Source organism: Aythya marila (assembly GCF_965140915.1).
Source record: "Aythya marila genome assembly, chromosome: 13".
In the NCBI taxonomy this organism is placed as follows: Eukaryota; Metazoa; Chordata; class Aves; order Anseriformes; family Anatidae; genus Aythya; species Aythya marila.
In genome coordinates this window covers 17,233,343-17,257,615 of record NC_139054.1, presented here as the reverse complement: position 1 = coordinate 17,257,615, position 24,273 = coordinate 17,233,343, and the positions used below count along the sequence as shown (strand labels likewise).

General features: G+C 48.9%; 1 protein-coding gene across 5 annotated transcripts in view; it reads right to left on the bottom strand.

Annotated features, from left to right (window-relative positions):
- Positions 1-24,273, bottom strand: part of AMOT (angiomotin) — a 57,262-nt gene that overhangs the window by 30,258 nt on the left and 2,731 nt on the right. Inside the window, exons 1-3 of one of the 5 annotated variants that reach the window (XM_082770602.1) lie at positions 23,407-23,411; positions 2,400-2,561; positions 120-1,038 (exon numbers count right to left, since the gene is read on the bottom strand). In XM_082770602.1, coding sequence (XP_082626728.1) covers positions 120-991 — 872 coding nt within the window. In that variant the 5' untranslated portion in view covers positions 992-1,038; positions 2,400-2,561; positions 23,407-23,411. Of the gene's footprint in view, positions 1-119; positions 1,039-2,399; positions 2,562-7,561; positions 7,649-15,665; positions 16,296-17,070; positions 17,089-23,406; positions 23,412-24,273 lie in introns of those variants that run through there. The other 4 variants (XM_082770601.1, XM_082770599.1, XM_082770600.1 and 1 more) reach the window with 4 other exon arrangements.

Genomic DNA, 24,273 nt, shown 5'->3' with positions numbered 1-24,273 from the left:
CACAAGATGCGGTCTCACACAATAGAGAGGGGATTTTTGCTGAAAGATAACCAGGAGCGCCAGGGGGCTGTTTTATAGGTTCTTTCCTTATCGGGCTGTCATTTTAGGACCGTGCTTACCTGACTGAGCCATACTCAGGGGGATGCTGATACCTCATCATAGGCCCGTCGGATCTCCCCTGCTGGCTGACGCGGTGCTCGCTATAGAAGTGCCCCGAGTCCTGGGGTTTGCAGTTCATGGATGGGGTGGACACGTTTTTGTAGGGATACTCCGGAGGAGGCCCCCGCTGCTCCATCCCCTTCATGCTGGGCTGGGCAGGGGGCTGCACCGAGTTCTTGTAGAACTCATTGGAGCCCGAATTTTTGTAAGGGTCGCTCGACTGCTGAGGGGAGAGCGGGGAGAGGGGGGAGAGCGGCGCGCTCGTGACAGGCGCGTGCGCCTTGACGCCGCTGGTGGCCAGGGACAGCTGCATCAGCCTCTCGCTCAGGGAGCGGACGTGGCCTTGCTTGAGGTCCTTCAGTCCTTCGTCCTGGTGGACCTTCCCCGGGCTCACCCGCTGAACCGTGGGCCGCCCTTCAGTCCTCATCTTTTGGTTGGTCACCCCCGTCACGTAAAACGCTGCCCCGACGCTGGCGTGCGGCTGGCCCCTGAAGTACTGCGACTGGACTTTGGCTTCCTCGTAGGTGGGGAGGTCTTCGCTGTTCTGGAGCCGCGGGGAGAGCTGCTTCTCCATGATGCTGTTGTCCACCTGGATCTCCTGGCCCTGGGGCTCCTGCCGGGCAGCATGAGTCACGAGCTGGTGGTCCTGGGAGCTCAGCCCCTCGTTCTGCGGCGCTGGGTTCCCGCTGCTGTTGAAAGGGGGGGCATTTCCCGTGGCTTGCTGGTGTAAGGCGAGGAGGTTACGGTTGTCATTTGGGTTTCCGTATCTGAGCTGCTCCTGCAGCAGGCGCTGTAAAACTGTCGTAGCTGCTTGCTCTTCTGAATTCCTCATCTCAAACCGTGGTGCCTTTTGGGTGGAATGTAAAAGCTGCCCTTGACCTAAGGAAAGGAGACACGGCTATTAGCGCCTGAGTGGATCAAGCAGAAGACGTTTAAGAGCAATGGCTGGAAATACAGAAAGAAGGCAGGTTAGATTACCAAAGGTTCCCATAACAATGGGGGTCGTCAAGGCCCTTCGACCTAAGAAGGACTTGCATGCTAGGGGGCAAAGCCTCAAAAGGTGATGAAAGGTGACTCGCAAGTTTATAGGAATATCAATCGACTGCAAGCTCAAGAGATACTGCTGAATACCCCAGACAGCAAGGCTGCTTTCAGGCTGAAAGGAGACCTATAATTCACAGGATGATGGTAAAAATGCCTGAGCCCTGTTTGTTTTACACTTAGGGCTACCAACAGTGAAATACGTTTCCCATATTTAAAGGCAGACAAGGATAAAAGGGTGAAATCAGCAATTTGTCAGCTTTAAGGAAGAGCAGGGGAAGAGTTCTGCTGAGATACGGTCTGCAGAAGTAAAGCAAACTCTTAGTTTAGAACATTTTAAGCAAGTATGAATACCTGGTTAGCCAGCAGATTTTTAGAGTTAATAAATACCCAGGGAGAGATTAGTTCCTCGTCTCCCTGCTGCAGAAAATACCACGCACTGGTGCAAGTGAGGACGCCTGACTTCCTACTACACAAAGGCAACCAAATCCTCACACATATGTCATCACCTGAATGCATGCAAATGGGAGAGGAGGAAAAAGAGTTGTCTGATCGAAGGCACAGACTTGGAAGTGACAGGGAAAAACACCGCGTACCAAGGAGAGAAATACAGAGAGCCAGTGCCAAGCACATCTTATGAAAAGACTCAACAACCAGTGACCAACAGCAATTACACCTCACTCCGTCTCCCAGTGGAGGCAGGAATTTGATGAGGAAACTCATACCCGTTGGCCTTGCATGAGCCAAAATATTCAAAGTGAATGACACCTCCGAGACGCTTAAGTAAAAGCAGAGCTACTTTTGAGCTAGAACAGCGCAGGACAGAGTATGCTTTACAAGCTCCTGCTGGCATTCCAGCACTTCACTCTGACACCATTTCTCTGTCCCCTAGGAAGAGGCAGCTTGCTCACAGCAGCTTGTGCTGTGGCAGAACCAGGGACTGACCGCTGGGCTCTGGAGACCTGGAGGGTCTGCTTTGGTCCATGTCTGCACAGCCACCCCGCTTCCTCCATCAGGACAGCCTGCCCCACGAGCCTACCCCTGTACCACAAGGCCTGGATGCGTCAGGCAGACAAACCTTCTGCAAACGTTAAGGAAGAGAAAGTTCAAATCCCCCTCTTCCCGGGCTGCCTCACCAAGCCTGGAATTCAGGCCCTGCAACGTGATACTTCTGAACCCCCAGGCGAAGCGGCACGTACCTATGTCCTTCACTTGGACTTCCTTGGGAAGGAGGAGCAGTTCTGGCTCATGGGGGGACACAGCCTTCCTCCTGCAAGTCCAAGATCTCCGCTCAGAGATGGCTTCAGTGTCCTCTTCAGCAGGCCAGATCACTTGATGCTCTCCTCGCTTCCAAAGTAATTCTGAGGAAAGCATTGAAAACATCGTTTTAATTGGCTGACGAGACCCTAGAAATAACAAACCTTGGCCCGTGTTTCATATATTCCTTTTGTAGCTTCTTGTTTTCTCCCAGAGCCCAGCAATTCTGATCCCTTTAGGATGAATGAACTCCCCTGTCCCTAACAATCTACTCCAGCTGCTGCTTTAATCATGACAATTTCTGCTCCAAGATTAAATGTTGCCAAGTAATGCTCTGTCCCATCTGTGCCTCCTAGTGAAACAGTGATTAAAACCCGCAAATTCTAATTCTTTAACTCCATTGTCGTTGGTTTTTTTTTGTAGTTGTTGATTTTTTGGGGGTTGTTTTTGCTAAGAATGAAAGCAGCAGCACAGATGATGATACCCTGTGCTTCCAGCTCCCTTTTCAGGGGTACTGTACATGTATATCACAAATTGTATCAGCAGAAAGCCCTTGCCGAAAGGTGCTATGGTTAAGCACTTTATTAACTTCCACGAATCATGCCTCTGAAATGACTGTGAGAATGATCAGTATATGAGCATTAGTTTTATTTTACTGACTGGGAAAGCGAGGGAAAGAAAAGGACACTGCCAAAGTATATGCCAGAAACATACTGCAGAGCCCAGCTCCAATTCCCCAAACATTCTTTAATTACGCTACTTTTCCCTTTCAGAATAGAAAGCACTAAAGAAACTTTAACCATTGAGGGGAGAATGAGGAGAACACAGGGAAATGTGCAGCTTGGTGTGTTATTCGAGAGCTTAAATCTACTGCTGGAGGTGTCCTAAAGAAAAAGGCAAACGACGCAAAAGAAGGGGAGCGTGCTTGTGTGTGCCCATGGTGCGCTTGTGTTTTAAGGGTAAAAAGCACAAAAACAGTGAAATTACAACTGGTGATTGGGATGGATCATTTAAGTTACTTTCCTGGAATGTAGCAGAAAACAAAATGAGCAGATGTGGCGAAGGAACGCAGCCGGGGATGCTGGTCTCTGCCTCGTTAGGGCACATACCCACGCCCAGCACACGTTATCTCCGATCTGCACGTTAAATACCAGAGGTGTCAACAGCAATTTCAAGGCACATGAACAATATCTGAGCAGGGAACAAGGCTGTGTTGTGTGGTGTGGTACTTCAAGATGGTGGTTGAAAAAAACATCTAATGTCAAATTCTTAACTGGTGACTTAGCTGGAGCGGGATATATTGAAAACAGCTGCCAGCAAATATGCAGCAGAGAACCTTTAAAGCAGGCATTAAGATAGCAGATAACCAGAGCAGTTTCTAGCTTCTTTTCCCAGTGTTGCACAACAGCAGAGGACTCCTCGTACCCCTCACACCACTATCATCCACTCCGCTTTTTCTTTTCTTTTTTAAACAAAGTTGCCCTGAGCAACCCTTTTTATTAGAGCATAAAAAGGCTTTTATTATGCAATATGGTGCTGCCTTTCCACCCAAAGATTTCTTTTGTCTCAACTGGAAAAATGCGAGGGGTGTGTGTGTGTTTATTTTTTTTTTAATACAAAGATACAGCCCAGCTTGAGATCCTGCCTCGAAGATTTTCTCCGCAGACAAATTCAATCTGTGCACGCCTGACTCCTTGAAACGTTCAAGGAGGCAACGCTGCGTGCAACCATTTCACACACCCAGCTCCACAGCCCCACACGCTCACATTGCCATCTAAAGCCGGGGGGGCACGCTGAAAGGATCTGCTGGGGCTGAATAAACTCAGCTGAGTGGGGGGGCAAACCAGGAATCAGCCTGGAAATCCAGAACAAGAGGTGGATGGAGGTTCAACATGGAGATAGTCTGGGCAACAAATCCAGTTTCTTTAAATATTCAGTACGATGCTGCCTTTCCACCCAACGATGACTTTTGTCCCAACTGGAAATCTGTTAGCATTAAGCCATTAAGCCTTTTTTTTTTTTTTTTTTTTTTTTGCCCCTATTCTATCCTTTTTTTTTTTTTTTTTTTTTAATTAACAAAGAAAATCTTGTGCAACTAACTTGGGTGGCAGCATTCCTGGAATCTGCTTTCTGGGCAAGCTGGGAACTCATGGCAGAACCAGTTAGTCAAACTATTTTATGCAATGAAAGACAAAAAAATGAACAGTACAATCGGTACTGTAGCCCATGTGTTATTTATTTGGACACCAAATTCTGTTTGTGTTAGGCTCTTCCAGCAATTTCAGTTTCCAGCGTGCCAAAGCCTGAAATTAGTGAGGTGCACTGGAAAAGTTGTTATGATAGAGCTGGAAGGAAATTGGAACAGGTTCTGTAAACATTTTAAACAGACATCTTTTGGGGTTTAGCCTAAATCTATTAAGATGGATAGTTAACTGCACTCGCTTCATTTCAGACTACCAAAAACTCTGTGAAACTGCCCTGGCTTTTGCACTGCACAGTGCATTCTTCGTAACCACAAAGCCTAGCAAAAAACCCTGCTTTCCGAGTGGAAAACTCAGCTTCAGAACAATTCTGCCCCAAGGAAGCACCGTGAGGTACGTTTCCCAGGCGGAACAGATGCGGCAGATTGTTCCCAAGCATCGTAGCTCTATCATCTCACCGCCTCAGCCTAACCTCCAGCCTGAAATTGTCTCTCGTAAGATCCTACCTGTACGTTCCCGAGTCCAGAGCTGGCAGAACTAACCCAGGAACTGCGAGGTGCTGCACGCAGCCATGCTGAGATCAGGTGGACGTAAAGGGGAGGGAGCTCCAGCGCTACGTAAGGAAGACGAGGGCCGTGTTCGCAGGGCATTGTGTAAAGCTGCAGCAAGCAAGGCTCCTGTCTCCAACACCGCGCAATTATGCGCTGGAGCCTCGCCAGCCCCTCATGAGGAAGAGAGATTCATGAAGAATTTAAAATGATAATACCGCCAGGCTGCAAGGAACCAAAGCAGCACATTTCTGTGCAGCATGCAAATATTCTGCAGCATTATAAAAATAAACAAGCTTAGACAAGTGAGCTACTCACCACTGCTTGATGAGTGGCTATAACGCTAGGGCTCAATTAACCTGCGTGGAGCAATAACGACTTCACAAGTGAAGAGAAGCATCTTTCTTCAGCTTGTGAAACCGGGAGGAATGCAAGAGTCCCTGCGAGGGCAGCCTGTGCATACTTGCCCAGGATGAGTGCTTAGTCAAGAAGCTAATTAGCTTACGCATCAGGTGGGATGGGAACAGGTTCACCGCCTCCGAAGGGCTGGAGTACAGTTAAGCACTTTCAGTTTTGCTACCAAGTTTTGGGTCGGTTGCATACAGAGGTCCAGCAACAGGTTGCCAAAGCTCGGTAAACGCAGCTTCGTCAGGCAGTGGCCTGAAGGTTGTGCTAAGTAGTTCTGTGTTTTGTTTTGTTTTGGTTTTTAAACACACGTATCTATTATTACTTAGCCTGGTTGGCAACAGGTGACGGGATGCTTATCAGCTGGCTGAAGTCTCAGGTTGGTTTTTAGGTGCGGAGTTACCTTCAGACACACCTGCGCGCTGGGGTAGAGCAGGGGAGCACAGAACAGAGACAGCACAGCGAGGACGGGCTGGGAAACCCCCGGGGCTATCGCAGAGCCCAGCTCACACGCTGAGTCACCCGGAGCTTCATGGAAACACGCCGCTGCTGCACGGCCTGTGCAGAGCCCAGCCTGCGCTCTGCCTGATCCTGCACCATTGGCTCTGCGTGAGTGCCGGTGAGAGGGCTGGAAACAGCTGCTCTGCACACACGCTGGCTTTGAAGTGGCTGCGAGCACTGGGCTCACGAGGGTGGGGTCCAAAAATTCTTTAATGCGTCGTGCAGGCTATCGCCGAGCGCTCTCCATTCCTTCCAGCCCTACCCGAGGAGGAGGGAAGGAGAAGCAGGCGCTGCGACAGCCCGTGAGGATAAAGGTTCCCAAGCTCTGGCGCCAGCTCCCAAAGCCACAAGGCGGTACAAGAGGCATACGGCATCCTAACAGCGCCCCGGCACCTGCTCCCAGCCAAAGTGGGTTTCAGACTCCAGCCATAAGCACTCCCCTGGCTCGAGCATCCCGGCCCCGCTCGCCTGGATCTGCTGACTGGCTCAGGTGATCGTGGAGGGTGGCACCGAGCAGGTGCATGGAGCGGCGCCAGCGTTACTCATCTTCATACCAGAGGGACAGAGTCACCGGGCAAACAAGAAAAACTTCCTCCTTTTCACTAAAAACAAGAACAATGTCACCCGGAGGGGTGCAAATAATACGCATAGCCCTGAGATGACATCACCTGGCAATCACAGCGGGAGGCCAGCGCAACACCCGCGGATCCAGCGTGGCTCTGAGCGAGCCCACCTTGGCCACGAAGCTGTGCCACGAGCCACCGACCGTCCTGCAGTGCTCCCAGTACCAGGAATGGGGCACAGAGAAGCCCGAGGAAGCCTGGCAGGCTGCACGAAAAAGCAGCAAGTTGCTCGGCTTCGAACAAGAAGTCAAGACAGCAACATGGGAAGGACCCAGCCCTCTGAATAACAGCTCCGAGGGAAAGCTCAGAAGACCTCAGAATTCCTGCTCCCTCGCTGCTACGTACCAAGTTCTTCCCAGGGAGGTACCTAGAAGCTTACCCAACGTAATTTAGATTGTGCATTAAAAAAAAAAGAAAAAAAAGGAAAAGAAGGCAGCCCTGCAGAGGCTGGTATAAACAGGAACGCTTCCGGACTTCAGGCGTTTTGGGGAGAAAGCTCTGGAATTCCAAGCTCCTCCACAGCATCTCAGAACCGAGCCCCAAAGCATTACTCCGAGGGACACTGCTCCCAACGCACCGCACTGCTTGCTTTAGGCAGCACCAGCAGGCACACGCACAGCTCTGTGCGGAGACAGCTCTGGGGGTCTGTGCTGCAATTTCTGCCCGTTTCACGGAGCCCCGGCTCCAGCACGAGCCAGAGGAGCGCTCTGCACTCCCGCAGGCCCAGCTCTCACCTCGCAGACGCTGCCTCGATAAAGCCGCATGAGCTCGATCCGGTTCGAGTCACCCCACGGCTCATTGCGGAGGGCTGCCTCTCAGCACGTACCGAGCGAGATTCATCTGCTCCGAGCTTCACAGCTTTCCAGTAATTATCCTCGCAGAATTCAGGAATTGCTGTAAGCCCAAGCCGCAACGTGAATTCGGCATTGGGCTTTGTTTTGTCTTTTCAGAGAGCTCGGCTCCTTGCTGCTGCTAGCACTCAGGCAGCGCCCTGCTTCTGTCGTCAGCAGCCCCTGTCCCGCAAGTATCCCAAGTATGCCTCAGCACCATTTTCATTGCATTGTGTGGTTTCGCCATTCCTCCACTGATTTAATCCAGGCCTCTCCTCAGGGCTCTCAGATAATGAAAACCATGTGAGAGGAAAATGTAATCTTCAAACATGCAAACCAGTTTCATGTGCATTATCAGAAGGGAGCAGAACGTTGACAGTGCATCATTTGTCCCTACTGATAGCATCGGGCTCTTTTAATTGCTGAGGAGATAAAAAAAAAAAAAAAAAAAAAAAAAAAGATTACAATCGGCATCTGCATTAAAAATAAAGTCAAAATCCGAGCCCAAAAGCTGAAGTCCTGAAAACAAGGGCGATCCACTCCCCAGGCAGCTGGAGGGGTCTGCTGAAACCTTAAGGCAGCGCGCCGCCAGCCCCGGCGTCCTGAAAATGTGCAGAAGAAGTTGACACAAATAAAACTCGCAGGCAGAGATGGGTGTAGGGAAGCAATCGCTACGGCCTAACGCTAGCAGGGAATTTTCTGGCTTTTTCCAGCATTACCACAATCTAAACTATTTTAAGCCCTTTTTCATAAGGAGGAGCTCTTCTCGTTGCACAGAGCAGTCGCACAGAATTCAATGGGACCAGTCACAGGGCAAGGCAAGCAGTCAGCCACAGGCCCTCCTTTTCCACAAGGCTGCTTTTTTTTCCTTTCTTTGTAAAGGGAACCAGCTAAAACACAGTGAACTCATCCCCGCAGACCTGGCAGTGCTCCTTCGGAGATGCCACAGCCCAAGAAAGGGAACAAACCCCACTGCAGGGCTCGGACAACCCGAGCCCATTTCGTGATCCAAGCAGGGCAGCACGGGTTTAAAAGATGGATCTGCATTATTTATTTTTTTTAAAGTAAAACCCAAGAGGAGATCCAGACCACCAAATTTTTAGAAGGCAAGGATGTTTTCCAAGTGATTTTGGTGTCGCTCTTTATCATAACCACCTGGGTTTTTCACGTGCACCTTGTAAAAAACCTTTAATTACTTGTAAGATGATTAATTAAGCCTCAGCCCCACACTGGGAGGAAGGCATTAGGATGCTCGTTTCAGCACAGCTCCGTCCATGTTCCTGCTGCCACAACTATGTCACTTGGGGAATCGATTTTTTTCACTGCAACTATTCCAGCAACCACTCTAAAGCGGCTACACCAGGAAATAATTGGGTTTAGGTATATTACTCAGGAAGCCTTGTGTAAACCATACCAGCAAAACTATGTCCTTGCTAATATAAACTTCATCACGACGAGGAGTTTCCATAATGACTGAAGCAGCAAGTATTTGAAGCACAGATTCTGCCGAAACGGCTTTGACTGAGGATGCAGGCATCCCAGAGCCTCTGCAAGCAGGAGGCAGGGCAGTTTTCTAAATATCTTGTGCAGCTGGAGGAGATGCTCCTGCGGGGTATCCCCAGCAGCTGGGGTAACAAGAAGCTGGAGCCCTCTCATATTCCCCTGCTGAAGAACATCTGCACGTTTGGGTGTTGATGGTGCAGGGCTAGGAACGAAGAGCACACCATGATATTACACCACAGAAGCAGAGATGTGCCGCAATGAACCTTGCTGAAGGTGCAGAAGCCACCCCAAAACAACTCGGGGTGTCCCTGGCACCACTCCGGGCTGCAGGCGATGGCAGCAGCAGGCCGCACGCGGAGCTCTCCTGTTTTCACGGGCAGGGGAGGTGATGCAGGGCCTCACGGAGCCTGGAAAAGCTGGCACCCCGACCTCTGGAGACAAGGGGAAGCTGGGCTGCTGCCTCGGGGCTGGCTGCCTTCCACAAGCGATGTCTCGTGAGCCTTGGGTCGCCCCTTCAGCCTTCTGTGATGCTCCACGGCACCATCCCTCCAAAATGCCATGGGAGCGGCTTGGGACGGGGCCCAGGGCTTCCCACACCACTTGTTCTCTTGTCTCCTGCTTCCCACATCAGAAAGGCACTGGTTGTTCTCCAGGTGGTAAATCCATTCTCCTCCCCATGGATGCCAGTGTTTTTTTTATTATTTTGCTCCTCTTTAAACAAGATCCGAGTGCTCCATGCCCAGCCCGCAGCCACCACTAGAAGCCAGGTATTTTCAGGCACCTTGGGAGGGTTTTTCCGCCTGCCCTCCACAGTCCCCTGCTCTTACCCAAGGGAAGGGTGGAATAGACTATGTGATCGCTCTTGGTCTCTTAAACTTTTGTCATTCTGCAGTAAAAGAGTGTTGTGTTTTTTTTTTTAACCTAACAGAGATTAGGTGCAGCCCACGTGAGCATTTGGCTGTGATGATTTCGGTAAACTTCAGATTACCAAATCCTCGTACAGCGCCGCGAGCTGTCTCACACTGCTTTCATGTTCCGTGTCTCCAGAAATATGCAAGAGGTTTTAGTTTTGTTTCTTTTCTTTTTTAAGAAAAAAAAATGCCAAACCAGGGAGCTGTTTTCCCACCCTGTTTTTCCCAAGCCCTACGACAGCACGGGCTCGTCCTAGCATGGAGCTGTGCGATTTGCTTCAGCTGGACACACAACTGCCCAAATTAGAAGAGGAAGAAATGTTCACCAAAGCCTGAAGAGAACAAAGTCACTGAAATGTGGCATTACTTTCCTTGGGGGTTGCAGTAAATAATCCTAAAAGGTTAAGCAATCTGTTAAAAACCCAAGTTGTGTAGAAAAACAAAGCTTTTTAAAGCAAACAACAGTTCCTGCGACACAGCTCCTACGCAGACGAGAGCCTTATGAAAGCTAATTAATTAAACTAAAACTTAAATTGGTGTAATTCATAGGCATTCGTAGAATAGAATTGCTCAGCAAAATCTCGGTCTACAACGGGATATATAAGGGCTGTACTGAAGGCCTTGCTTTTATTTGTATCAGACCAGTTTCATCAGATCAGGGCGCTTTTCTTCATTTGAACTAAGGCTTAAAGGAGAGCCCCTGCTTTCCCAGCACTGGGCCAGCAGTAGCGGAGCTGCTCCCAGCAAGGCACAGCACGTCGGACACCATTAAAATCCACGAGCACAACCCAGGACCCCTGAGCCTCGCAGGAGGCTCCAACACTCGTCCTTCCCTTGCTTAAGCTGAGCACTCGCACGGAACCGCTGCTCTCCTAGGACGGGGTCGGAGAGCTCTGAGAACTTCCACGTTGGTTTTTTAATTTGGGCTCAGTTTTCTGTTTTGTTCAGGACTTTCTTTTCATCCTCCTATTCCTGTTCACTCGCCCATTCATTCCTCACTCCATCTCCCACTGAAATCAGGTGGCTGGTTTGCCCTGCATGCCCATTTATACACAGATAAGTTTCAAATATATCATTAGCTAGAAAATTACGTCTGAGTGTCTAGGTAAATACAAATTACAGCAACCCTGAAAAACTCCTTTCACCTGAAGGCGTAATAGGCAAGGCAGACAAGCATTATGCTGCATAGTTAGAAATGCATCGCTCCTAGGGCCTCCTTCACACCAGCATTCTCCAAAGCTGTTGTGATTTATTTCCTTTTGCCTTGAAGATTACATTTCAAGACTACTCAGGAGAGCCAAGCAACGTGCAAGAGCTGGATATTTGCTGACTTGGAGCTCTCCTGCCACGCAGTACAATGCTTTCACAGGGACACAACTTCAGATCTGGTCCAAGCACGAGCCAAAAACTTCTGCAGGAGCTGAAGACGCAGGCACGGCGCGGAGGCTGCGGTACGGCGACTTCCTGCGGCTGGCACCGCCTTGCGGGTGTTGGGAATCTGCTCTCCTGTCCAACGGGGTTTAACAGCTGAGAAGCTCCTGCAGCCAGGCTGGACTCCGAGGGCAGCCGTGTGCCTGCTCGCTCATACAATGATTTAAAGCCTACGATGTGATAAATGGGGCATGTACAAAGAGAAGATTGAGCAGAACAGGTAGACAAAAGTCCAATCTAGAAAACAAATACACATCAAAGAGCAAGACAAGCAAAGGGTTCCTGCAAGAAGAAAACGAGCTTACAGAACTCGGTTGTGGCCCAGATTCAACACAAGGGGCTAAAGCATTTTGACAAATCCTCGGGTGCTTCCTGAACCTTTACAGCCCCGGCAATGGGCACTTGGAACACTGCTCTGAAGGCCCGAGAGATCCAAGTCCTCCCTCGTGTTTCAGTGGAGAGAAGAGGAGAAAGAGAGCCTTCAGCCGTACTGCCAACCCCCACAAATGGCTGTTCTCACCCTATTATAAACATTTGGTCTCCATGGAAGGGGGATACCTAGCAGCAAACATTGGCAACCAAGGACATTCCACTCCACTGTATCGCCCACAATAGCAGGGGAAAAAAAAAAAAATCCCCAAGGCTGTCGCAGTTCGGAAACCTTTCAGGAGACTTCTTCAAAAGCAAGTGTCTGGAAATACCTTGAAATATGGGACTGCGCAACAAAAGTTGGATGGGGAAAGACAGGCATCTTCCTGAATTCAGAAAGCGTTTGCACTTCACCCCAACGTGGGAACACCTAATAAGCCAAGAAGCATTTGCCAAGAACAAGGTCAGTTTTCTAATTCAGCGCAGAGCCTCATGTACGCCCTATTTTGCCCTGCACAGAGTCTCATAACGTACAGGTGTTTGGAAACAGGCTTTAGTGAATTTAATGTGAATCTTACCACGTAGGGACTTTCTTGTCATGGGCTTTGTCTTTGCAGCGGGTTACGGCTCTGCAGCTCTTTAGGAGCTGTCAGGATGAATGAAGCAGGAACTGCAGACTGGAGTGCTGCCCCAGGAGAGGTACGAGCAGATAGATTCATTCACAGCTAAAAGGATTTCACATTAACGTACACTGGGACTGCTGGTAATTCTGGAATTAAAGACTTATTGCTGGATATACACCAATAGGGCAACAACCTACAGCTACACCAGATTTCGCTCTACGTTAATAACAGAAAGCCTTTAATGAGCTGAAATTGCACTTTGGCTTGTCATTCAGTACAGTGACAGTGAGTCCAAGCCACGGACCAAGACAGCATTGTGCTGGATGCTGTACAGTTAAATAGTGCATGGTGTTCCTTCCAAAATAAAACCAAGCACACACAAAACCAGCCCTACATTATACTCAGCTGGAGATGAAAGGAAGGGATAAAAGAGGGAGAAGGGTTTGTGTTTTGAGAACTTGGGGGTTGCAAGTGCTCAGTTTCACCGTCACAATTGGGAAAATGTGGCAGTTGGGCAACACAACCTTCTTCCCAAATAAAAAGATCGGTCAGTTTGCCGATGAAGGACAGAAGAAAGAGAACAAGGGGACTATTAAATTATCGCCACTTCTGAGATTCTTGCTATTCTTCTACAAAGTGAATGGCTTATGCTAATCAGGATGCATCTGAAATACATCCTTCGAGCCTTCTTGTACAAATATAGTTCTTATTTATCCAGAAAGATCCCCACCAGCTGGCAATGTTTGCATACAATGTTAAACCCAACTTCGAGAGCCCATGCATTATGAGTCATTTTACGTTTAAAAACATCAGTTCCCTTCGCTGTTATTGAAGATGGGGTATCCGAGAGGAATTTCAGTGGAATTCAACAACAATCCTCTGTGTTACCATTCCACTTCCTCCAGCACAAAGCAGCTGTAAGTTTTTCTTGGTTCTCTTTTTTTTTTTTTTGCCCTGTGCTTTGCCTATAAAATATCTTTGGAGCAGGGACAAAAGGATTTGCACCAATCCCTTCTCCACGAATCAAATATTTATGCTATACCCTCTTCAAGAACTTTCATCTAGCAACCTGTGGAATGTGATCTCCTGACCTTAACACTCAAGCACATCTAAATCAGCTGCCCTTTGAGCTGTATTACAGACTGCAGGGATTTTTTATACATTCTTATTGCAGGCATATGAAAACCTTGTGGCCCCGCTGCGGCGCTCTGCAGCACAAAGCGGGCCATACATTAGTCCAGAGGCGCTCAAGCCTGCCTTGCGAAAGAGCAGCACTGACTCAAGATATACAGCACAAGCCGATGCCATGCGGCACCGTAAGCAGGTAGAATAATCAGCCCTGCTATCAGTGTATGGCCCAGCCAGCAAAACTCAAATACGTGTCGGGTCAGACACGTCCAAAGTGATGAGGTGCCGGCACCACCGAGGGATCTACAACCCCGTGTCCCCCTGTACGGCTCGTTCTGCCTACCTGCACTGCCCAGCTCAATAGGGCAGGCAGCGCTGCCCGCAGAAACAGAGAGCTTGTGGGGAGAGCAGGCACCCCTTTCCCTCCTGAAAATCCTCCCCTTTCCTCAGTGAAGAGGAAACAAATCATTCTGCCTTGTGCTTGTGGCTCCCAAGAATGTTTTAAGGGCTGAGGTTATGCTGCAAACAAGCATCCTGGAGAAAAATAGAGGGAAGACCAAGTGCCCCAGATGAACCTGCAACTGAGACTTCTCCCAGGGGACAGATTTCTCCAGGGTCAGCTCACGACCCTACTGCTAGGAGGAGAAGGCAGCAAGGCAGCCCTGGAGCAAATGTGACCCAAAGATTTAACAGAGTCATGGTCTTGACGATAGGGTTCATAGTTCTGTATCAGTCCTGAACAACCAGTGCAGTGTTACCAGCACTCCACAGCTGCAGCACAAGCTCAAGAAGATGGTTCTTGCATCCCCACCCTTGATTTGGTGGGGAGACCTGGTCACAGGCAGCCAAAGGTGGTGAGACAGCAGCCAAAACCTGTATCACGTCCTCTGTCAGATCCTGCTCGGACCCTCACAGCTGTTACAGCTCTCCGAGGGTCCCTCAGCTGAGCACCTGCTGACTTTCTGCCCTCCCTCCGCAGGGGGAACAGAACACCTTTTCCACTTTCTTTTCCCCAGAGAAATCCCTCCAAGGGGAGAGGAAGAGGAGGGAAAGAAAAAAAAAAAAAAAAAAGAAAGAGGCACAGGGACTGCAACAGAGCAGTATTTAGCATTTCCTGTATCATCCACAGGAAAAACCCACGCAGTGGGGAAGAGCGTGATGTCAAGGCTGGTTCCACTACACAAACAGCCAGATCCTCCTGCTGGGGGATGGATGCTGTGTGTTTCCACAGGGAACAATGTAATCCTCCCTGCAAAGGAGGAGTCCGGCTACGAGCCACACGAAATTCCACAGGTCCTTCGCTTGCACAAAAGCCTGGTGGTGATGAAATGTTGGCCTAGAGGAAGTGGGTATGGACACAGAGCTGGGGGAGAAGGAAAAAAAATCAGAAATTCACAGTGGTATTATCATTTATAAAGCAGAACACATCCAGCACTTGGCCCCTAGAGAAAGGAGTATGCTGCAAAATGTGTTTCCCTGCACAGAGCTTGGGCCTCCATCCAATTATGTGCACATGTCCTTGCTACGTTCCCAGCCTTACTTTAAAAACACAAAACCCAAAGAAAACATATCTTCACGTTCACTGCACAGCACCAAGCACGTTACCAGCCACCTTTGATAATCTGCTAAGATGTGCATACACCTTAATTACGGCCTCAACGCTTCTACACCTTGTGAGACCAGGAATAAAGCACTTAATGTAAAACAAACTCCAGTCTGAAGCAAGGAGTCTCAGCTGCTCGTGGGAGCCCTATGTGCATGCACGCATACGTAAACACACATGCATACTTCGTGAAGCATGACGAGCGAAGACAACCTTGACACGTGGATTACAAGCACAATGCCTGCGATTATTTTCTGAAAAGAGCATCGCGAGAAACACTTCTGCTTTCAAACACAGCCCGACGCAAACCCACTCCCTGACTCGCACCCAATTTTACTCTGATTACACACAAGTAATAATTTTAGCTAATATTCGCTGCCGGTGGTGGAACGGGCAGGTGAGCGTAGTTTCCCTGTGTCGGTGTTGCAAGGTGGAGAGCAATCTTTGCAGGACGGAGCCGGCAAGGATGGCCAAACGCCCGGGGCTGCAGGAAGGCATGCCGAGCGCCTCGCGCCACGAGCAGGGCTCTTACCTCCAGATCCGCTGCAGACAAAAGGGGTTTCTGCCTTTCAGCAACTGGACACCGGCAGCTCCTTGGGTCGGTCACACAAAGCTTCCCCGCTGCCAGAGGCGGTTCTTCTCCTCGGGTTTTTGGCTGTTGCCGTTGGGTTTTTACCCCCGGGACCAAAGGGCAGCGGTGGGTGCCGCGGGGGCAAAGGGTGGAGGTGGCGACCCGAGCAGCCAGCAGCAGGGCTCCCCGCACAAGATGTGGCGTTTCAGGGCGCCTTCGCTTGCAAATCCTTCTTCATCCTCAGTGTCAACGCCAGCGGAGGGGAGGGCGCAAACTTTGTCAACCGCAGCACCGAGCCGCGCTCTGCGAGGGCCGGATGAGCGGCTCGACTTTTATTAAAAAAAAAAAAAAAATCCGCCTTGTGCTGGGTGGGAACCCGAGGCGGGCAGGGAAGGGGAAGGGGAAGGGGGGCGGCAGGGAGCGGAGCCTGGCGCTGTCAGCAGCGGGCAGCAGCCCTCAGCATCGCGGCCGGGGCTGGCAGCCGGGCTGCGGCCGCTCCTCGCCTCCTTCCCCGCCGGTACCTGAGCACGGAGGAGCCGCGGGGCCGGCCGGACAGACGGCCAGGAGGACGGACAGACAGACAGACAGAGAGCCGGGGCCGGGCTGCTCCGCTCCTCCGCCTCCTTCCGCCTCCCTCTGAGGCGCCCCGCGGGCCGGGGCTCCGCCAGGGCGGGCAGGAAGCGCCCCCGCCCCCGGCTCCAGCCCCAACACCAGCCCCAAACCCAACCCCAACCCCAACCACCCCAACCCCAAGCCCAGCCCCAGCCCCAGCCCCACAGCCCCACAGCCGCCGGCCCCGCCATGACGCGCCCCTGAGGCGCGGGTCCCGCCGCCCCGTCAGGGGGAGCGGGCGCTGCCTGCCGCCCTGTGGGCAGTGTTTTGGTTTTTTGGCACTTTGTCACTTGCTAAGAGGCAGTAACTGCACTCAGAGGGGTTTCTGATGAAGGATTCAGCGCCTGGGATCGCGCAGCCCCCACTGAATTTCAACTTGAAAAGCAGTTTGACTTTAAACACGTACCAACCTCCACACAACAACAAAAACCACACACGTCCTCTGCGTCCATCTCCCCACAAAGGATCCCAAAATGCGGTGTCCATAAAAGAGCCTCGGTCCGGTCTCCCTACTTCAGAACATGCAAGCAGCGGGGTAATGGCAGCAAGCGGGGCACCAGCAGGCTGCAAACCTCTGCTTACGAGGGGCAGCGCTCTGCTTGCGAGATGGGGTAGGCAGCTCTCACCTCCCCCAGACCCACGCCACAACCAGGGCAAGTCCCTGGCCTAAACAAGGCCCCAGGTAACAAGCTGGTCCTTCAACAGGGGAGAATGTGTGTACAAACCTCGGTCCCCTGCCTCGCTCACAACTCACCGCCACATTGTCACACAACGTGCCTGAGCCCTCCTGCTGGGGCCACTGCTGCCCGTGCTGCAGGACGAGCACCGACAGGCGGCTTCGAGACAGAAGAGTGAACAAGAAGCAGTCACCAGCAGGCTGAGTACAGTACTATGGCCTAACCATGTAAATATTAAGCCCATTAAGTGGTACACGCTTGGTAAGGTTCAACATCCATTTCCAAAAGAATGAAAAGTGCCACAACTGGCCACACTTCAAATCCTCACACGGCGGGACCTGGCCCACTGACTTGAGTGCCTTTGGGCTCCTCGTGCGAGATGAGAGAATTTGATTCAGCCATCTACCCCTCAGCTGCTCTAAGGAAATGACTCCTTTCCAACACTCGCAGCTCTTCCCATTTAAAAGAAGGATCTGGAAAAGATTTCAGGAAGTCAAACTTCAGAAATCCCAAACGCAGTGTATATAAACATCTATTTTTTCCCCTGTAATTGATATTCATGCATTGGAACTATTCAGTGGAACAAATGTAGAAGCACATGTAAACAATTCATTAACATCCCATAACCTTACAGTTTGCAAATGTTAAAAAAAAAAAAAAAAAAAAAAAAAAAAAAGACGACAGAAGAAGTTAATGAAGCACATATTTCCTAGATGCTGTGGGGTGGAGTTGTAAGGGAAATATATAGCTACAGTGAATTAAAGAGTTAGAAAGCAAGCTTCAATCACACATCTCGTCTCCCTCCCACATGCTGTAAGAAAATAGAGTGGGGAGTAAAGAGAGAAGAAGGTAGAGTCATACGGAAAGTGAAAATACTGCTTCATTCAGACTCTGAAAAGCAGCTAGCCGTGCCCGAGGCACATTAACCTCAAGTCATCTGCCGCTGTTTATTCTACAGAAGGCTAGCGCTGCTCGTGTATAACCCACACAATTGAGATAACAGCTTTATCGGAACTGGAAAAGAACAAAGATGCACGAAATCCAAATTCTCTCTCTTCAAATGCTCTCCCCCCTGCACCCAGCTCGCGCCCAGCCCAGCGCTCAGGAGCTGCAGCACACAAGGGCTGTCTGAACGGCTGCCAGGGGAGGAAGCGAGCAGTTTCCATACACACATCACGCCACAATGTGGGAATTCAGGAAACAACATAAGAAAGGGGTTCCTAATAACTGTTCCAGCATCCTCGGGCCAATTTATGCAATCATACAAAGGTCACAGGCGGTGTGTTAAAAAGTGCAAAAGATAAATGCCACAACGGCAACTATTTCAAAGGAGGAAAATAAATCCTGAGCTTACAAAGCATTCGAATGACCTGGAATTGCTCCACCTACAATTTTTTTTTTTTTTTTTTAAGAGGTTGTCCTTGGCATTCTTTAAAATTCCTCCATCTTAAAGTTCCTCCCTCCAGGAATCGCTGCAGCTCTGCCGTCCTTTGTCCTCAGCAGCTGGAGCTCAGGAAGCTGCTGATATTATCCCTCATGTACGGGGAGGAATCGCCGCTCACTCCTGCGTTCATTCAGTGTGGCTGAGAGGGGGGGAAATTAATTTCGGTGCATCTCTGATCCCGCGCCAGTTTAACAGCGCTTTTCTTCTGGCAAGTAAAAAAAATAAACCCTTCACAGGGCTCAGAAGTGCCATTTAGCTCGTGGGGCCAGACAGGACTCCCCCCACACCCCTCCAGGCTGGGAATTCTTTGTCTAGTCTGTAAATACACTGCTAAGTGAAATAATGGCCTCACAGTAAACAAACAGCAATGCAAGCCACAGTAAAAAAGACTCAGAAGAGGAGATGAGGCTAAGTTTATTAGGTGAGCAGGAGCTATGAACGGGTAACTGTGACAAGGGAGATTTCTTTCTCTCCCCTGCCACGGAAGTCAAATAGTTTGGCAGATAAGGAAGAAGAAAAGCAGGTAAATGAACAAATATGAAAAAAAAAAAGTGAACAAATATGCCAGGGCATACAGATTAAAGTAAGATCAGAAGACTCCAAAGCCACATAATCACAAGGAACATGTGGAGAAGGCACCAAGGAAGAGGAGGGTGAAGCGGTTGGGCTGGGCGTTCAGTTTAGATCTGGGGTTTTTGGAGGCCACTGGACCTGCACACGCAGTGACCTCGGACACACGGCTCTGCTGCAGTGTCGCAGCTTTTGCTGCCGTTTAGCCAGCACCAGGGCAGGCACAGCCAGCTTTAAGTCATGTTCAGAGGATCTGACATTGCTGCTGTCAGGCCTGAGCTGTAACTAACCCTGAAAAATTCCCTCAGGTCCTGCCACTGGGTGCAGCTGGAGACCAGCTACATCTTCTGAAGAGGAAGAAATACAGAAATCAATCTGGCAGAGATGAGACTGAGGCATGAATTATATGTAAAACCAGTTAACGTTCACCAACAGATGGCAATGACAAATATTCATATGCCAACACCACTAGAAATTACCACCATAAAACATTTGTAGAATTGCTAGGAAAAAAAAACAGAAAAAATGCTAGAAAAATTCTCTTCAAAACACAAGAGCAGCAGGAATAGTGACTCACTACCTATTCTTCCGTCCTTCTCTAAGCACTTACTGTGTCCTTCTGTATAAGTTAATTATTCTACTGATTCTATATAATGAAACTGTAACGACCACATAACTCCTGGGAGGGAAGCAGCTGATACAGAGGCTTTTGCATGGACAACCTCACGTCTCTGCTGAGCTTTGCACCATCCCACAGCTCCTGCTCATCTAGGGCTGTGCGTGCTGCTGCGTGTGAAGATTTCTTAAACTATGTCAGTCCTGCCGGTACCTCTCATGGAGTGCAACTCAAGTTCGGCATGGTTCCTCGGGTGAAGAAAGGGCCTGCACAGGAAGGGGGAGAAAAGGGACGGCTCACTGCAGAGAGACGCAATGCAGAGGTCAGCAGAGACGTGTCAGCCATGAGTTGATTGATCAGGTACCACCTGTAAAGAGAATTATTCTAACCGGTGAACCTTGCCCCCCTTTTTATGGAGCATTTTGGAAGCAGGCGGTGTCGCTGGAAGAGTGGTAAACAACTGCCAACTTTGTAAAAAACAAATGAAACGTTTCAGCTTAGCTCTATGTGAATTCACAGCCCAGTCCTGTACTTAAATGCAGTTTTGGCAAAATAAGGCCAGCGGGGTCAGTTTGGACACAGAGATTTCCTTACAAGATGCTTGTTCTCCCTCAGAAGGGCTGTAAGCATTTAAATGATGCCTACTGTACAGTATGGTCCTTAACATGTGAAAGTTGACCATTTCCCTCGTCCCTCTGCACTCGTTGCTTCTCACACCTCTTTTTTTCCTAAGATCTCTCTTCAGATTTCGCTGAAATGAACTAGGAGATTCCCTAAGCTCCCAACAGGTCTGGATCAGAGTGAAGCACGGCACAGAGGCCCTACACTTCAACACAGCCTTTGTTTGCTCTCGATGACTAAAGAATGTATGAAATCACATGAGAGTGAGATTACAGCAGGTTCTGCAGCAAAAACAGATTTAATGACCCTGATCTGACCACAAATACTATGAGGGGAAAAACATGTCTGATTTAACACCAAAAAGCTTCACCACCGTCATGTCTCCAGGACTAGTAATGGTGCCAACACACTGACAAACACCATGGGGACAGGGCCAGTGCTCCTTTTTGATGTAAAGCTTCTGCAACTCTTTTTTGATCCTAATGTCAAAATCAGACTGAGATCTGGGAGAGGCCCAACCAAAAGCCATCTCCCACTGCCTCAGCAGGTCAAAAAAGGATCTTGGTGATAGAGCGAGCACCACACAGATGCTAGAGCTCTACAGATTGTAGGAGCACGGCCACCTTCTCCCACTAGAGAGGAGCTGTACTGAATAGTAAACAGATTACTTAATTTCATTAACATGAAATTAAAGAGGAGGAATGAAAGGAGAGATTTTATGCATAAAAAAGAGCAAATGCATTAGAACAAGATATATGAAATTCTGTTGTAATTGCTTGAAAAAGTGGCAATTAGGGATTTTCTGTGTACATAGTTGTTCTCCTAAAAGCTGTCTTTCTCCTGTAGCGAGCTGCAGAGATTGATAATTAGAGGCAGCAAGATAATCAAGTAACAGATAGCTGATTAACATTTTATTTAAAAAAAAAAAAGAAAAACTAAAAATAGAATTACGGAACAAAGTCGGATTTGATTTTACAATCTACTTCAGAATCTGCAGCAGATTCTGGAAGAGCACCAGCACTCTCTGCTGGTGATCTTTGTTCAGGAGTTATCTAGAGGAAAAAAGAAAATGCATTATGTTTTTGAACGTGCAATGCCATTTTTGTTTTAAAAGGATGATTAATTAGAACCCTGTCAATTTAGCAAACAGCAACTAAGAGCTAGTTATGTTTTTGGAAACAATACAGTCATCACTAAGAAGTGTATTTACTACAGGCAATCATCATTCACTGGTGCAAATAAACATCTGATGTTTAATGCTTCGCTCTGCAGAAAGCACTTCTGCTGTGCTGCAGCACAAAGGCAAGCTGGTGTGAGAAGTTCCCGTGATGCCAAATCCCTTGGCTCCACTCTGACTTTCCATCAATTTTAGAGCTACGCCAAGAAAAACAGCTCTTCTTAAAAAAGTCTTAGTGCAGCACCAACATCTTCCCTGACGGCAGTCGTGGTGGAAACGCTGCGATGCTTTCATCCAAGCCAACCTGCCCCCAGCCCTCTCTGTTACACCCTTTCCCAGGAGGCTGCCAAAGCCTCGTCTCCTTCTGTCCAGCCTGTACCCGAGCCTCGTCCACACCCCTGTGGGTTATTTCACTGCATCCATGCCGCAGACGGAGCGGGGACAAACAGATCGGCAGCAAAATAAAATAAAATGAACCCAAAGCCAAGTACCTAAGTGACAGCTGTCCCAGTTTCCAAACTACACGCAGATCAGGCATTGGCAAGAAGGGTTAAAGACTGGCAAATTGAATCCATGTGCAGCTCATGAAAGTGTGGGAAACAAAAGAGACAATGTGAGTTAAGGACAGAGCATTCATTAGCAAAGGGCTCAAGTTTCTTGGCTTTTGCTGCTCTGCTTCCCAATGGCTATTTTTCAAGGTAGCTTTTTGTTCTTTCATTTTGAACATCGCTGTGGAAAGACATTCTGCTCTAGCTAACAAACTAAGGCTCCGTACATGTTGAACTGCTTAAAATAATTTGTATTTTTAAATCCCTGGGGGCACGAGGGGAGAGCAATGTGAGAGATGAGGTTTTCTGCTGGGCGACAGTGGGCTTTGGGTCAGAGCTTTGTGTGACATACCTAATCCAAAGACCTCAAGCACCGCCATAAATATTCATTTATGGTATTAAATACCCACATAAAGAAATCTCATGCACAAAAAAAAATACATGAGGATTTATAATGCAGTCCTGTCAGGGTAAAGCCAGTTTTGGAGAGTGGCTGCCAAGCTCCGAGCTGCCCTGCTCTGCAGGTCCCCCAGGGAGCTGCTCCATGTCCCGAAGGACATCAATACCACCTCACCTTGCAGTCTGCCTGATAAGAGCCCTACATAACACGAGAATTGAAAATCGAGCCTGGAAATCTGTGCTCAGGCTCTCCCAGAAAGCTGAATTCAAGCGATCCTTATAGAGGAATTATTTGCAATTAAGAAAAAGCAGCAGTTAGGGTGGAGCTCTGGAAAAATCGGTTAAAACTGGGGGGTCAGAAATTGAACCCAAGGGCCTATCTCACTGTTTCAGTCGGGAGACAGTTGTATATTAAGTTTAGCCAGACGTGCCGCATTTTCCTTTAACTATTTTACTTTAGGCAGTAAAAAAAAAAAAAAAAAAACAGGAAGAAGAGCTCCTGAATTAGAGAAACAGCTGAGAGCCCTACAGAGAAAAAACACAGTGGTAAAAATAGGTAAGTTTTACCCTAGTCGTAAGTCAAAGTCAGAAATAAATGTTCTAATGCATTCTGTTCCTGACAAATCTCAACTTCAGAAGCGCTTCGCATCTGCTGGGAGCCCTAAGGAACTCGGTAAGCATCCAGGGATCACTGACACTTGGCAGAGCGGGACGGAGAGCGACAGCCAAGTGCCAAGCACAGGGCTCTAAAACACTGTGTGGGGAACAGAGATTCCTGCCTAAGGGATCAGAGCGAGTTTCCCATCGTAAGAAACGGCAAAAGGCTTCAAACCTTGAGTTTTCCACTGGTTAAGGAAGTTAGAATTTCAGACATGACAGGAGATCACTGATCTGCATGAAACACAAAGATGCTGGAAGCCCTGAGAACTTGAGGAACTGTAGGAAATTAACACGCTGACTTCTTTTTTTGTAATATTATTATTAACTATACATGCCAGACTACTCTTAAACATTCTCTTCCCACATTCATGCCCACACCTTTACCTTCGTACCATTCGAATTCCATATTCAGCTCGGTCCCTTGATCATTAATGCAGACTCCTAAGCTTCAGACTTCAAAGAAACGCACGCGTAAGAGTCACAGGCACAGGACTGGAACAGCGTCAAAGCCTCCCTGCGCAGGAACCTCGATCTTCTGTTTGACTTCACTGTACAAATATCTCGTCCTATCACGACGAGGAAATTCAGTGATTTATGTAGGGCTTCCCACAGATTAAGTTAATAAGGGAGCCCAACAGTGCCTGATCTCCTTCCGCCTTCCAAACACCGGTAAATGAAAGGAAATGGGAATGTCTCCTGGGGTAAGGGAAAGACGTGAGCTCTCTACAAATGTGCAAGGGAAGAAACCAAAGGCTTCTTTGTGTGTGTGCGCACTTTTCCAGGAATCCTCTTCCCTCCTCCCTCCCAGAAGCGGCACCACATTTCCCTGAGACCATTACAATAAGCAGCTGCAAAAGCCTCGTCCACACCACACCAGTGAACACCAGTGGTTTCCTTCTGTCCCCATGTCCTTCCAGGCCTGCTCTTCCATGTTTCTCCGTGTGCCATCTGCCCCACACGCTATTTTTTCTTTTCTATTTAAGTTCTTTGGCCCTTTCTCCCATTCTCACCCTCTTTCTGCAGCTCAATGTGTCTGCACTCCCTGCCACCTCACTTCCACGGGTTCCCCGCTCACTCACAGCACATTTCCAGTACCACCAGCACTTCTTGGCACCCAAGTCATGCCTTGCTATTCAGATACCCCAGCACACCAGCCAATTACAGTTTAACACAATACATTTGAGTTTCACAAATGAAGAAATTACAGCACAGATGGATCAAAATCAGGCCTCTGCCAGACTCCAT